This window comes from Hypomesus nipponensis, chromosome 23 (assembly GCF_054491055.1).
Source record: "Hypomesus nipponensis isolate SF chromosome 23, ASM5449105v1, whole genome shotgun sequence".
Classification (NCBI taxonomy): Eukaryota; Metazoa; Chordata; class Actinopteri; order Osmeriformes; family Osmeridae; genus Hypomesus; species Hypomesus nipponensis.
Window position 1 is genome coordinate 10,597,052 of NC_140383.1, and position 13,511 is coordinate 10,610,562.

Genomic DNA, 13,511 nt, shown 5'->3' on the forward strand with positions numbered 1-13,511 from the left:
CGCAATCATAGGCTATATGGTAAATTTGGATAATAGGCACTTCCGATTGAGACTAAAATAAAACTATAATTTTTTATTTTTGTAGGTTAAGATTTACATCTGCAAAAATTGTAACTAACGTAGGGTAACCTAAAACACACGAATAGATCACCGCCCCACCCCTATAGGCTACATGAGTGTGAAATACTTCAAATATGTTGTTCAGAATTGTGTATGTGATCTTAATTCAAATCAACTCCCATACTATTTCATATTTTTTATAGTCTGGTTTTGATAACTGTCTTATGCATACCGTAGGCTATGTGGTAATCTTAACATGCACTTATTTAACATTTTATACAGTATAGGCTACTAACCAGTTCTTCCCAAGCAGGGCTGCGAGTGTAAGGGTAGATATCTTCCATATTCCTAATCTTTTTCCGTTCTGATAAACGAGGGACGGTGGAGGAATTTTAAGACGAGACTTGCCGAGACTGTTGTAGGATCCTGGATACAATCTGAAGTCCCGAATCAAATATTCATTCAATGTTGTTTCACTTACTACTTCCTCCTCCAGTCCTACGCCGCTTTCCCTCCCCACTCTTTCAAGGGCTGAGCCTGTTCTCCACGTGATAAATGTCAAACCAGCATAAAGGTACCGTGGTACGGCTGGGATAACAGAACAAGCGCCCGAGCAACGTTCATTACGTCATGCAGTTCTTTATTCCATCTGATGCTCCAGATGTTGTTAAACTTAATTAATTTCTCATGTCATTTTCATGGCCAGGGGATAACTCACCACAATTCAAAATCATCAATGCCAATATGATAATAACAATAATAATATCAATGTAAAAGAGCATCCATAATACACATTGTAGGCCATATCTGTTTCAATGTTAAACTTTGCTCATCTCATGTACCCCTTCATTGTTTAAAATAAAACAAAATACGAGTTTTTCCTCAATGTTTCCGCACCTCTAAAGCGAACGAGTACAGTGGAACCAAGTGTAGTTAAAGACTATAGCAGTAGCCTACCACGGAATATTCGGTACGGACAACGTTGTCCGACTTTGATTGTCTTCCGCAAGAACGTTGGAGGCGAGTGTTATGAAACCAGAATGATGAAATCTAAATGATAGAAAAGAGTCTGTCTGTGTTTTGAAACTGACCATACCAGTCTTTCGAAATGCATTCGCAAATATTATGCAAAGGCACAGCGGCGGCTGTGGCTGCGAGGAGAATGCGGAATATCATGGGACCTGTCCTGGGTAAGGCAGGGTGGACGTGGAGAACTCATGAGGTCAAACTCCTCAATACGTCCTCAGGTAACTGAACCATTTTCTGGCGACTGTATTAAAGTTACCCGAGTGTAGTATTCTTACTTGGCCAATTAAAGGTTAGCTTGCATAAGACAAGCTAACCGGCTAATCTTACCTACTGTTAAGCTACTAAAGCTAGCTGTCAAAATGTTAAGTCCCTGCATACATGGATACTTGGGTGGTTGTCTTTAGAATTGTATAACTCCTCCCATACCATGCCTATATTAGTTAGCTAACCTACCAAACACAAAATAAACTATTTCAACCATCTATTACTACAGTTTGTAAAGACATGGCCCAATTTCCCAAAATTGTGTAGGATCTAGATAGGTTAAGATAGACCACTAGGGATTGTCTGGGGAGCATGACCAAATAGTTCCAATGTTACAAATGTCAATAAACTTGGAACGTCTGCAAAGAGGTGCACTCCACCGGTCTTCTTGTGCATCCTAGTCTAATTGTATTTCCACTGTCTTCTAGGTGACACAGTGAAGATTGGAGAGATCACCTACAAGCTGAAAACACCCCGCAACCCTGAACTCGTTCCTGTGAAACACAGTAGGTTTTCGGTGGATTTGACACCATGTTGCAGTGTTTGTTTGTTCATGTGCAATACGTGTTTACATCTACACTTGCGTGTGTCCAGTTTCAGACTCCCTCACCCAGACGGTGGCCCAGCACCTGCGATGGATCATGCAGAAAGACCTGCTGGGTCAAGATGTGTTCCTCATCGGCCCCCCAGGACCCCTCAGGCGCACCATCGCCATGCAATACCTTGTAAGAACACACACACACAAAGCTGGTCAACGATCGCACACAGACTGTAATCTTGATTTCATGTTGACATTGAACTAGCTATGACCTTTCACCTCGTGTGAGGCCTTTTTTTTTGCCCCCTGTCCAAATTTCGGAGTTTGTGCACGTTTTCGATTGTATGTGGTGAGATTGGATCGTGGATCTTGGTAGGGATGTCAACAGTTGACATAGGAAGCTGTCGACCAGTTACTAACACTATACCGTACAACATTTAAAGCAAGCATCCTGCTGCCATGTCTGAAGATGTCTCTCAGCCAAAGATCACAAGCTGCTCGCAGAGGGGAGAAAGTTTGCCAGCCCGAGGCCATCATCCAGTTGGTTTAGCCAATGACCAATATGGTGTGTGGTAGAGGCTGAGGGATAAAGAGACCTAGTTCGGTTTGTGAAGCCCAAGTACGTTATGTCATGTCACCAAGACCTACTGTGTCCAAAAAACATGTTGAAAAACAGAAGGAGGATGAGGTAAAAGTCAAGCCTGTTCTTGTTTGGTTAGCTCCTAGATGATCCGCAATAATTCTGGAACGGCATTGTATGGACAGATCATTCTTTTTTTCCTCTTCTTCTTTAAAAGCAACAATTGGTAGACATGGGCCCGGTTATTTGGAGAAAAGTCAACATTTCAAACATGTAATTTCTTCAGAAGAATCTCATACCAACAGTGAAGCACGTGGTGGTGGTAGTGTGATGGTTTGGGGAGGTTTTGTTGCATTTGGACCCAGACGCCGTGCCATCACTGAAGGAACTTTGAATTCTGCTCTGTACCAGAGAATTCTGACAGAGAGCCATCTGTCTGTGAACTGAAGCAGAATTACAGTTAGATCAAGTAACAACAGTGTAAGCATCTCTACCTGAGAATGGTTAAATTACAAGAAAATACAAGTACAAATACAATAATTATGTTTTCAAAGTCCAGGCTTAAACCCCATTGAAATGCTGTGGCAGGACCTCAAATGTGTAGTTTATGCTCCAAAGCAGCATGTCACTGATCTGAAACAATTCTACAAGGGTGTTACCAAAAAGAGTGGGCCAAAACCTCCACAGTAGAGTGAAAAACTACAGAAAGAGTTTGGATGCAGTCATTACTGCCATTAGGGGGGAATCAGTTATTAACTTAATGGGCCAATCACTTGTATGTTTGTTTTTGTACACAAGGGCAGTAAGTGTTAAATAACTTACATTTTTTAAATAAATACATAAACGATTTATCAAATTAGATTTTTTGTGTGTGACGGAAGTGTCACTTTGATCGATTCATAGGTTCTGTTGAAGAACTGATGGCATTCAATGTAAAACTATGCAAAAATCCTGCTCCGGGGCCGATGTTAGAACCTGTTTGAACCTGTTCTGACCTGTGGTGCGTGTGCCCTGCAGGAGCTCACCAGGCGCGAGGTGGAGTACGTGGCCTTATCCAGAGACACCACAGAGACCGACCTGAAGCAGAGGCGAGAGATCCGCTCGGGCACGGCCTTCTACATAGACCAGGTACGTCATCCCCAAGGTCCCACACCGCAGCATGGCAGACCTGAAGTGTCTCGTCTGGACCTTCTCAGGGACTCCGGCACTCTGTCCTTGGCGACCAGGATCGTGCTTGTTTTGTCACTAGTCTTTTTGTGGAAGAGGCACGTCCTTTATGGGATCGGTTCAAAGAATAATCACTGAGAATTCAGAGTTGAATGAGTTGGTCTGTGAGACGGACGACAAATTGACTTGAGTACCATAGATGCACTTAAGGTAGACATGTTTAAACGCACATCATCACCCAAACACAACCCGCCATCATCACCCAGCGGCCAAGCTCATAGTACTAACACTTGGATTTCAATGTGTCTATGAGTACTTAGCTGTGAACCAGACTTCAGCTGTGAACTAATTCCCCCGGCGACATCAAAATACTCTGTGGTCTAAAGGAGAGAGAGACAGATCCAATCAGAGGGGTGTCTGAGAATCAAAGTTCCGGACCGCACTTTCGGACCTTTCTCACGAATTAGGCCTATTATTCAATGTCATTCAGATGTTATGCACAGTTTATAGCGCACCAGCCCTACATTCAGGGCTTTCAGGTGCCATGGCAACCAGCTGTTAAGAGGCTGGGGCCTTGTTCTATTCCATTCCATTGAGAGGTGTTCCATCCCAGACAGATGCTGGTGAGCTGATCTTTGATCTATGGTGATGAGTCAGGGAGGTTCCCATGGAGACCAGGCATTTATTAGTGGATTGATTTCTCCAGGGAGTGTCAGATCTCCGGGCTGTTCCAGGGTCCATATAACCCCCCCCCCCCTCCCCCCCCCATCCAGTCAAACCCAGCCTGTTAGTCGCTGAGAATTCAGTCCGGGGTCACTGAAGTCAATAAGAAAGGTCTGTCTAGTACTGCGAGAGTCCATGGTCAGAGCAGTCGTTTCAGTTATTCAAGCGCACCTGTGTGATTCCTATGCGGAGGGTTCAGACGAAACGAATGATATCAGCGGAGACGCGTTATAATTCAGCCTGTGCCTGACAGAGGAATGAATGTTCAAAAGGGAAGCCGAGAGTAGATTTTGTTTTGTTAATAGTGTCTATTCCACCCCCCCACCCTCCCACACCCAAACTCAGAAACACATAAACACCTATTCCCTTTTTTAACACACTAACCCCCCCCCCCCTCTTTTTTATTTTTATAAACAGGTGTCCGTTGTTTCCATGGAAACTGTTCTTGAACGGCTGCACTATCACAGATTGAGCTAATTAGTGCAAAGTCGTTTTTATCATCAGTTGTTTTCTTCCGTTAAACCCCCCCCCCCCCGGGCTTGGCCACGCTCGCGTGCGTGTGTGTGTGCGCGCGCCCGCGTGCGAGGTGTCACACGGCGGCAATGGAACCCGGGGGAGGTGGCTCTGGTGTCGATTGTCTTTGTGGGAGACGAGCAGGACGGTGTCTTCAGCATCGGGGAGGTGCGTTTGTGTGCGCGTGGCGAGGTGTTAACTAGAACAGCGCAGTGCTCCTGTGGGTCTTGGTCTCGTTCCGAGTCCTAGATTAAGGCTTTGTGTGTCAGTCCCTCTGCTCTCCCTCTCTCCTCCACCGTGAACGCCGAGGGAGGATATAGGCTCAGGATGGAAATAATTGCAAGTCTTCGAAACGGTCTCCAACCACATCTCCCCAGTTAGCGTGCACGTTACATAAGATAACCTCAAACCGAGAAGGATAAGCGCCCAAACTGCAAATAGCCTCCGTCTGAATCCGTTCTCGCTCATCCACCCCTCCAGCTTGGATGCCACACTCCAGTTCGTGATGTAAATAGACCTAGAATACATTATTGTGCCGAACAACCTTGCAGGCAGGTCACCCGGCCCGACCTTCCCCATCGCGTGCCGTTTTGTGGGGGTTTTCGAAACGGGAACTTTGCGATGAACTCGAGACGGCGCGACGAGCACGTCCCACGTTACGCCTCGCACCTCGGGTCCAAGCTCCTGTTCCATGGCATGCACAGGGCCTAGAGGGATGGCTGTGTCGTCGAGGACTGCAGAGGAAGTGACAACGCTGCTTGCAGCGTTACCCCGGCCGGGTCGCGGTTACCCCTCCGCTTTGCCCGTCCTGCGTCACTCGCATTTCTCACCATGATCTGATTATAGTGGCGCAGCCGAAAATGGATCAGGAGTTAAACATAGTGCATCTGGTACTGACTCGAGTTTTATGGCTGTGCCTTCCCACACGACCTGCCATGTATTTACATATAAACCTAATTACACGGCGACCCGCTTTGTGGTCGGTTTCAGACGGCTAGTTTCCTGCCTTTGACGTCAGCGCCCGTTTGATTTCGGCACACACATGCTCGCACACACACACACACACACACACACACACAGGTTTGCACACACACGCACATGCTTGTGTGTCTACGTTGGCATCGCTAACCTAACCACACTGGTTGGCTGAAGGCAGAAAATAGCTTGTTTTAAAATAGGAAAAGAAGTGTTTTGATGTGTGTGGGTGACTCTGTCGGGCCACGATGACGATTATAAAAAACCCAAAGTACAGCGAGAGGACATCCTCAGGAAAGCTTTATGGCGGCCCTGTATTGTTAAATGGAGCATGAGACGATGAGCTGATGTACAGATTGCTCTCTGTTTTCCAAAGCCTAAGTGCTTCCAGTAAAAAGTGTCGCTGTTGGCTCATTTTAGTGTGGTCCAAGGGTAAAGATCATTAATAAGTACTTGTTGTTGAGAGTGGTCTCCGCTTGATATAAAAGAAAAGGAAAGAAAAAAAAAAAAAACTGGAACTGAAATAGCCATACAGTTGATTTCAAAGGTTTGATGTGCCATTTAGCAGACATTAAACATGGCATCGATTGCTCGACTGATTGATCCGGTCGAGTGATGGAACGATTGGTCTGTCGGTCCCCAGTGTGCGGTGCGGGCGGCGACCGAGGGCAGGATCCTGGTTCTGGAGGGCCTGGAGAAGGCCGAGAGGAACGTTCTCCCGGTTCTCAACAACCTGCTGGAGAACCGAGAGATGCAGCTGGAGGACGGACGCTTCCTCATGTCAGCCGAGCGCTACGACAAACTGCTTCAGGTGGGCTGAGGCGAGCCGGAACCCTCCGGCCCGCGATCACACCCTTCCAACCGTCCTTGGAAGGAAGTCCACATGTTTTAACGATTTTCTCTGGAAATGTGCTATGTGGGGAAGAAGTAACGGCGTTGTTACTTTGTAGAATCCCTCTAGATTTGATTCAGATGACAAGTATGATTCAGTGTTGTCTGAATAAGTCAAATCTCTGACCTGTGACTCCCAGGAGCACACCAAAGAGGAGCTGGATGCCTGGAAGATTGTCCGCGTCAGTGAGGACTTCCGGGTCATCGCCCTGGGACTTCCTGTCCCCAGGTACAAGGGCAACCCCTTAGACCCGCCCCTCCGCTCCCGCTTCCAGGCCAGAGACGTCTACTACCAACCCTTCAAGGTTAGAGCAACGATCGCAGACAATCAGCTTCTCTCCGATGTTCTCTCTCCGTGTCTCCTCTCTCACATTCTCTCCCTCTCTCTCTCTCTCTCTCTCTCTCTCTCTCTCTCTCTCTCTCTCTCTCTCTCTCTCTCAGGACCAGCTGGAGTTGTTGTACTCCGTGGGACCGAACCTACCAGCGGAGCGGGTGTCCCAGCTCCTCTCCCTGGCCACCACCCTCTGCACCCAGGAGTCCACCACCCTGGGCCTGCCTGACTTCCCCGTCGACAACCTGCCGGCCGCCCTGAAAATACTGGTGAGGCCACCGGCTCTCCGCCAAAGGGCCGCGGGGCGACGCGTGCACACTCCCACCAGAGGGTGTTCCCTCTCGGCCGGCCAGGAAGTGAAGGAGCCCTGTGCTTTTCTCCCCCCCAGGATGTCTTCCCCATGCTGTCCTCCCAGCAGCTGGTCCACCGGCTGTATCCCTACAGCAGCATGCTGGGCAAGGAGGGACGCACCGCCGTGGAGGGCGCCCTCGGCGTAAGGATACCCACACACACACAGACAGACACAGACAGACACACACACACACAGTGTTGACCAGGTTCCCTCTGTCTCTGTCGTAGAGGTTTGAGCTGCTGGACTCGCGGTCCCAGCCGGCCCCCAGCTCCGTCCTCAAGGTGGCGCCGGCGAGCGAGGCGGAGGGCCAGGCGGAGGTCACCCTGCGCGTCGCCCACAAAGACGTCCCCTTCCAGGCAAGGCTGCCCGCCAAAAGAGGCGCACAGGGTCTCCCAAGGTCCTTGAGCACGACGCTCGGTCACCAACGGGCTTCAGCGTGGCTTCCTGTTTGAGACGGAGCATATCTCCCCATAAGGCGAAGCCACGTTTTGGGGGAAATGGCTCTCCATACCGTCATTTGAACTATTCTACACGTGCTAGAGCGCATACTCTCACACACACACACACACACAATGTTTCCGCAGCCTCGCCATGTTTTCTTTTTCCCTGACCTGTGTGGGCCTGTGTTGTCTTTGGAAAGATTTGCACACGGGCTGTCCCCTCTGCTGTCAAATAGCTCTCCGTTGGGATATCTTGGAGATATACAGAGTTCAAAGAGAAACCGTTTGTCAGCCCAGTTTGTGGTCGAGCCATGGAAATGATGTCACAATGGCCGGCTCTTTGAATGTATTGTTTGGTGTGTTTGGCCTGAGTGTCGTCCCAATATCTGTGAGAGTATGAAGTGCCTGATATGAAGTAGAAAGCCGTTCTGTGCTTCAACTGTACAATTATGAGGTATGACAAATGTCGAACGGGCGTCAATGCCGGTTCCTAGTCTTACTAAAGCTGGAGACATCTGCAAGTGTGGCTGAAGTGTTTGGAAAAACACTCTTGTCATCTATCTTTCTCAATCTATAATATATCATTTTGTGACTACAGGTCCCAGCAGGCACCAGGGGACCCCGCCCCCCCAACAGCAACCCTGCCTTCATCAACACCCCAAGCCACGCCCAGCTGCTGGCGGAGATGATGCAGTCACACCTGGTCAAAGACATGTGCTTAATAGGGGCTAAGGTGCACACACACACACACACACACACATATATACACATCACTAAGCACCATATACATCCACACAGAAACAGTACCAGGATGTGATTTTGTGTCTTGCAGGGATGTGGCAAGTCAGTAATTGCCAAAGAGTTTGCAGAGATGCTGGGCTACAGCATAGAGCCTGTTATGATGTACCAGGTAAGGTCCCCTTCGACATACAGACCGTCCTCTCAACACTTCCCGCTTCTCACACGACATGCTAAGTAAAGATCTTAGTGAGCATGCGTGTCTGCGCTAGTATACAAGGATTTGGCTGGGTGCACTTTTTATTTAATCATTCTATTACATTTTCATTTGATTTTCTTTTGATATTGTCCGTTTTTATTTGTGTGTAAGTACAGTAAGTGAGTGCATGTGTCTTTGTGGCAGCTCAGTGCAAGTGGGATTCTGTAGAACATGATCAGAGATTTGATAGAGGAAAGGTCACGCCTGGTCCCCTCCACCAAAGGACCGGGAGGAGAGGCGTTCCCAGACTCCCTGGCCAGTGGGGAAAGGGGATTCAGACCAGGAAGTTTCCTTAAATAGAAGGTCTTTCATGTGAACTGCACATTGCTGAATGCTTCTACCCCTTGCAGACAGGAAATTAATCCGTTTGTCAGTGTGAACAGCATGACCCAGAAAGGCCTGTTGAAGATGGTAGAAGCCATTCACAGTCCGAACCAGACTCAGTGTGACAGCTGGTTCTGCTGACTCAGTTGGTTAGAGCCAGGTGCTTCACAGCTACCAGTGGACCTCCTGCCCTCATGTTCTCAACAGGGAGCGGGGAGAGTGGATGAGGGGGCAGGGAGAGTGGATGAGGGAGCAGGGAGAGTGGATGAGGGGGCAGGGAGAGTGGATGAGGGGGCAGGGAGAGTGGATGAGGGGGCAGGGAGAGTGGATGAGGGAGCAGGGAGAGTGGATGAGGGAGCAGGGAGAGTGGATGAGGGAGCAGAGTGCAGAGAGGAGAGAGGCTGTCAGAGACGAGAAAGGGGGGCAGAGAGGAGCAGGCAGGGAGATGTAGTTTTATAGCAGTGGGAATACAACGGTAAGGGGTGAGGTGAGGCAGCTGGCGGAGAGGTCTTTGGATCTGCTGCCTAGAGACCAGGGTGACTCTCTTTAGTGTCCACGTAGTAGTATACCCTTGAGTGCGAGCGTGTAGAAATTCCAAGAAATCGTTTGGGCCGGATCAGCAGTGTGCGGGAAACGGATTATGTGGTGTGTGTGTGTGTGGGTGTGTGAGTCTACGCTTGTGCATCACACTAAAGCTATTTTTAGCTCTCTTAAGTCAAGGGTTATTTTGCACAGGGAGTAGTGGAATTCTATTGTGCAATTCATCTCGTCATGTTGAAAATTCTATTTCGGAAGGCCAAGTTCCATCTGTCGCCGAACAAAATGGGGATTTCATGTGTGTGCGCTCTCTTTTTGTTGCGAATGTACAAAATGTATTTAATCTGATGAAAAGGCTCTTCCATGCCATATGCAGTTGTATTGTCAATGTTCTAACTTGGCGACATAAATTAAGTTACTTGTTCTGGAAAATGGATTTCCCTTTGAAATGTCCTTCTCGGCTGGCTAACTGGAGGCCTTACGTCCCAGAGCGCCGTAGCAGGGGTTTCCCTGAGGGACACGAGCAATCCCTGGCTGCCACATGATACTGGCCACAGGCAGACAGGAAGGTAGAGGACAGACAGACAGTCACACAGGCAGGGAGGTGGGCAGGCGGACAGACAGGCAGGCTAGCAGACAGACAGGCAGGTAGGCCGAAAAGCAGTCAGACAGGCAAACACACTAGCAGGCACATAGATAGTTACACTCCGAGTAACACTCCGAGTCTCACCATCCAGACAGACAGACAGACGGTGTGTCTGGAGCTGGGTCAATGATGGCTCCTCTCACTGGAACCGCGTGCTAAATATTAGATGACACTCTGACACAGTTGATATATACTGACGAACGTCTGTGGGCCTGCGTGGGTTTTAACTTGCACCCTCACACGCTCTCTCTCACACTCTCTCTCTCTCTCTCTCTCTCTCTCTGTCACACTCTCACTGTCTCTCTCTCTGTCTCTGTCTCTCTCTGTGTCTCTCTCTGTGTCTCTCTCCCTCCTCATGCTCTGTCCACCAGGACATGACTGCCAGGGACCTGTTGCAGCAGAGGTACACCCTGCCTAATGGCGACACGGCCTGGAGAGCCTCTCCCCTGGTCACGGCTGCCCTGGAGGGGAAGCTGCTGCTGCTGGACGGCATCCACCGAGTCAACCTGGGGACGCTGGCCGTACTGTCCAGGTACACACACAAACACACACACACACACACAGGAGCACACAAACACACACACACACACACACATCGTGGCACACGCCTCCCTGATGTCCCTCTCCGTGTGCTAGGTTGCTGCATGACCGCGAGCTGTCCCTGTACGACGGCACCAGGCTGCTGAGGTGGGACCGCTACCAGGCTCTGAAAGAGGACCTGCAGCTGACAGACCAACAGCTCCACGACAGGTGGGGGGGGGGGCTGGGGGCTGGGGGGGAGGGCTGGAGGAAGTCTCCATTTGGAACCAGAACAGTGAGCTGGAACATGCGTGGGGGAGTGGGGGGGGGGGGGGGCGGGGGGGGAACGCATGACACTGACCTCGAGGGCTGTCACAGACATTGGTGTCCGCCACCTGGACAGGTCGCACGCACCACCGGTGCTGGGATGTTTCCCTCCTGTCACACTGGGACAAGGCGTCCCTGTGAAAGTGGTGAGTGTGTGCGTGCGTGTGTGTGTGTGAGAGAGAGAAGAGAGAGTGAGAGAAGTGCTTACCTCTCAGGGTGTCCTTCAACATCTCAGCTTGTACATCTGTCTGCCACACATGGAGGCGTGTGTGTATGCGTGTGCGTGCGTTTGTGTGTGTGTGTGTGCGTGTGTGTGTGCGTGTGTGTGTGTATCTGCATGTGTACATGCGTGCATGTGTGGGAGGCCAGGTTAATCACGTTTACTGGCTCACGGTGACTCATTTCCTACCTGCTTCCTTTGATTTGTCATCTAGGATTACACCCCCTACCCATGCTTTCCATCTGGTGTCAAACGCGGGCGCGCACACACACACACACACGCAGTGTCAGGTGCCGGGGATGAAGCGAAATGATTGGTCGCGTAATAACTGAGGCGTTGATTAAGACACCGTGGCATCATCATGACAAGCACTGTCATGACACCGCCGCGTTGAAATGCGCACACACCCGCACATTAACCTCCTCGTTGAGGAGTATAACGTATCTGGGTTGGACTGGAAATGAAATGTTGAAATGATGTGCTCGCTGACAGTGGAAACACAAGCGACCCTACTTTTTATATCAACCTCCACCCGCATAACAGGGACTTTAGATTTAGATGGAGAGGGATAGAGGAGGAGGGGGGAAGTGAGTGAGGATAGAAACGAGAGCGAAGGGAGGGGGGGTCAGAGAGGAGGGAGAGATCGTATTTTCTTGGGCCGCAGTGTGCTGGCGTTTGGCAGGCGAGCTGTGTTCATCCCGGCCTGCCCGTCGCTCTCCCATTCACACGCTTGTGCTCGGATGCACCCCCAAAGGTTGACCTGACGATGACCTCACATGGGCTCCGTCGATAACTGTCCCCTCGGAGGTGACATTTTAACATCACAGCTCCTCCCCGGTCAGAGAAATGTCCTCCGCAGAGTCCCCGCACACACGCGCGCTCGCCGCGCACACACAAGCGCAGTCTCCACGGGACTCAGAGCCTGCTTATGAAGGTAAATGTTCATTTACATTACATTTAGATTTAGTCATTTAGCAGACGCTCTTATCCAGAGCGACTTACAGTAGGTACAGGGACATTCCCCCCGAGGCAAGTAGGGTGAAGTGCCTTGCCCAAGGACACAACGTCATTTGGCATAGCCGGGACTCGATCTAGCAACCTTCCGATTACTAGCCCGGTTCCCTCACCGCTCAGCCATCTGACTCCCATAGGGAGGTTAGGTTCACCGTCCAGATGTCCTTAGAGGGCCTGAGAGCAACAGGATACACGATCAGAAGCTATTGTGGATTTTGAAAGCGCGTGTGTGTGTGCGTGCGCGCGCCCCAACTTGGCTGGCAGGAAGGATGTTTGTGGCGGCGCGTCTGGGCTGAAATAAACCCACTTCCTCTTCCTCTGTTTTCGCGGCGCGTACCCAACAATACGAGTCTGCCGGGGCCGGGTGGGTACCGCATGTGCAGTGCGTTTGCGGACACATCGCCCCAGCTGTCTGTTTGGATCACACACAAACACACACACACACACCGCCAGCAGTCCCACCGATGTCAAAAGGGATGATGCTCACTGTGATTGAAGAGCGCGCGCGCGCGCACACACACACGTGACTAGGAGAGATCAGAGCTCAGGAATGCCGGAACTGCTCCTCGAGATGTTTGACGTGTGCTTGTGTGTGTTCCAGGTCCATCTTCCCGGTGCACCCATCGTTCCGTGTGCTGGCCCTGGCAGAGCCCCCGGTGGTGGGCAGCAGTGGGCAGCAGTGGCTGGGTCCCGAGCTGCTCACCATGTTCCTCTTCCACAGCGTCCGGCCCCTGGCCAGGGCCCAGGAGGGCAGCCTCATCACAGGACTGGTAACCCACACACCCACGCGCCAGTCACTGACCGAAGGCATAACATACTGCTGCCGATGGAGAAATGCACGGATGACGCTAACGTGGATCTTGTTGAGTCCTGAGTCTGCCCTCCCCTTCTCTCTCGCTCTCCAGAATCCCAAGGTTCCCAAGGAAGCGGTGGATCAGCTCCTAGACCTCACACATACCCTCAGACAGACCAATGACCCCACTGTAAGACCCGTGTGTCTGTGTGTGTCTGTGTGTGTCTGTGTGTGTCTGTGTGTGTCTGTGTGTGTCTGTGTGTGTGTGTGT

General features: G+C 50.3%; 1 protein-coding gene across 1 annotated transcript in view; it reads left to right on the forward strand.

The window, feature by feature from the left end:
* Positions 1-1,056: 1,056 nt before the first annotated feature.
* Positions 1,057-13,511, forward strand: part of vwa8 (von Willebrand factor A domain containing 8) — a 48,063-nt gene continuing 35,608 nt past the window's right edge. Inside the window, exons 1-15 of the mRNA XM_084688950.1 lie at positions 1,057-1,307; positions 1,782-1,859; positions 1,948-2,078; positions 3,489-3,599; positions 6,493-6,660; positions 6,881-7,045; positions 7,182-7,340; positions 7,460-7,564; positions 7,651-7,779; positions 8,462-8,596; positions 8,696-8,773; positions 10,739-10,899; positions 11,004-11,117; positions 13,049-13,217; positions 13,353-13,430. Of these exons, the coding sequence (XP_084545076.1) occupies positions 1,169-1,307; positions 1,782-1,859; positions 1,948-2,078; positions 3,489-3,599; positions 6,493-6,660; positions 6,881-7,045; positions 7,182-7,340; positions 7,460-7,564; positions 7,651-7,779; positions 8,462-8,596; positions 8,696-8,773; positions 10,739-10,899; positions 11,004-11,117; positions 13,049-13,217; positions 13,353-13,430 (1,920 nt within the window). The 5' untranslated portion in view covers positions 1,057-1,168. The remainder of the gene's footprint in view (positions 1,308-1,781; positions 1,860-1,947; positions 2,079-3,488; positions 3,600-6,492; positions 6,661-6,880; positions 7,046-7,181; positions 7,341-7,459; positions 7,565-7,650; positions 7,780-8,461; positions 8,597-8,695; positions 8,774-10,738; positions 10,900-11,003; positions 11,118-13,048; positions 13,218-13,352; positions 13,431-13,511) is intronic.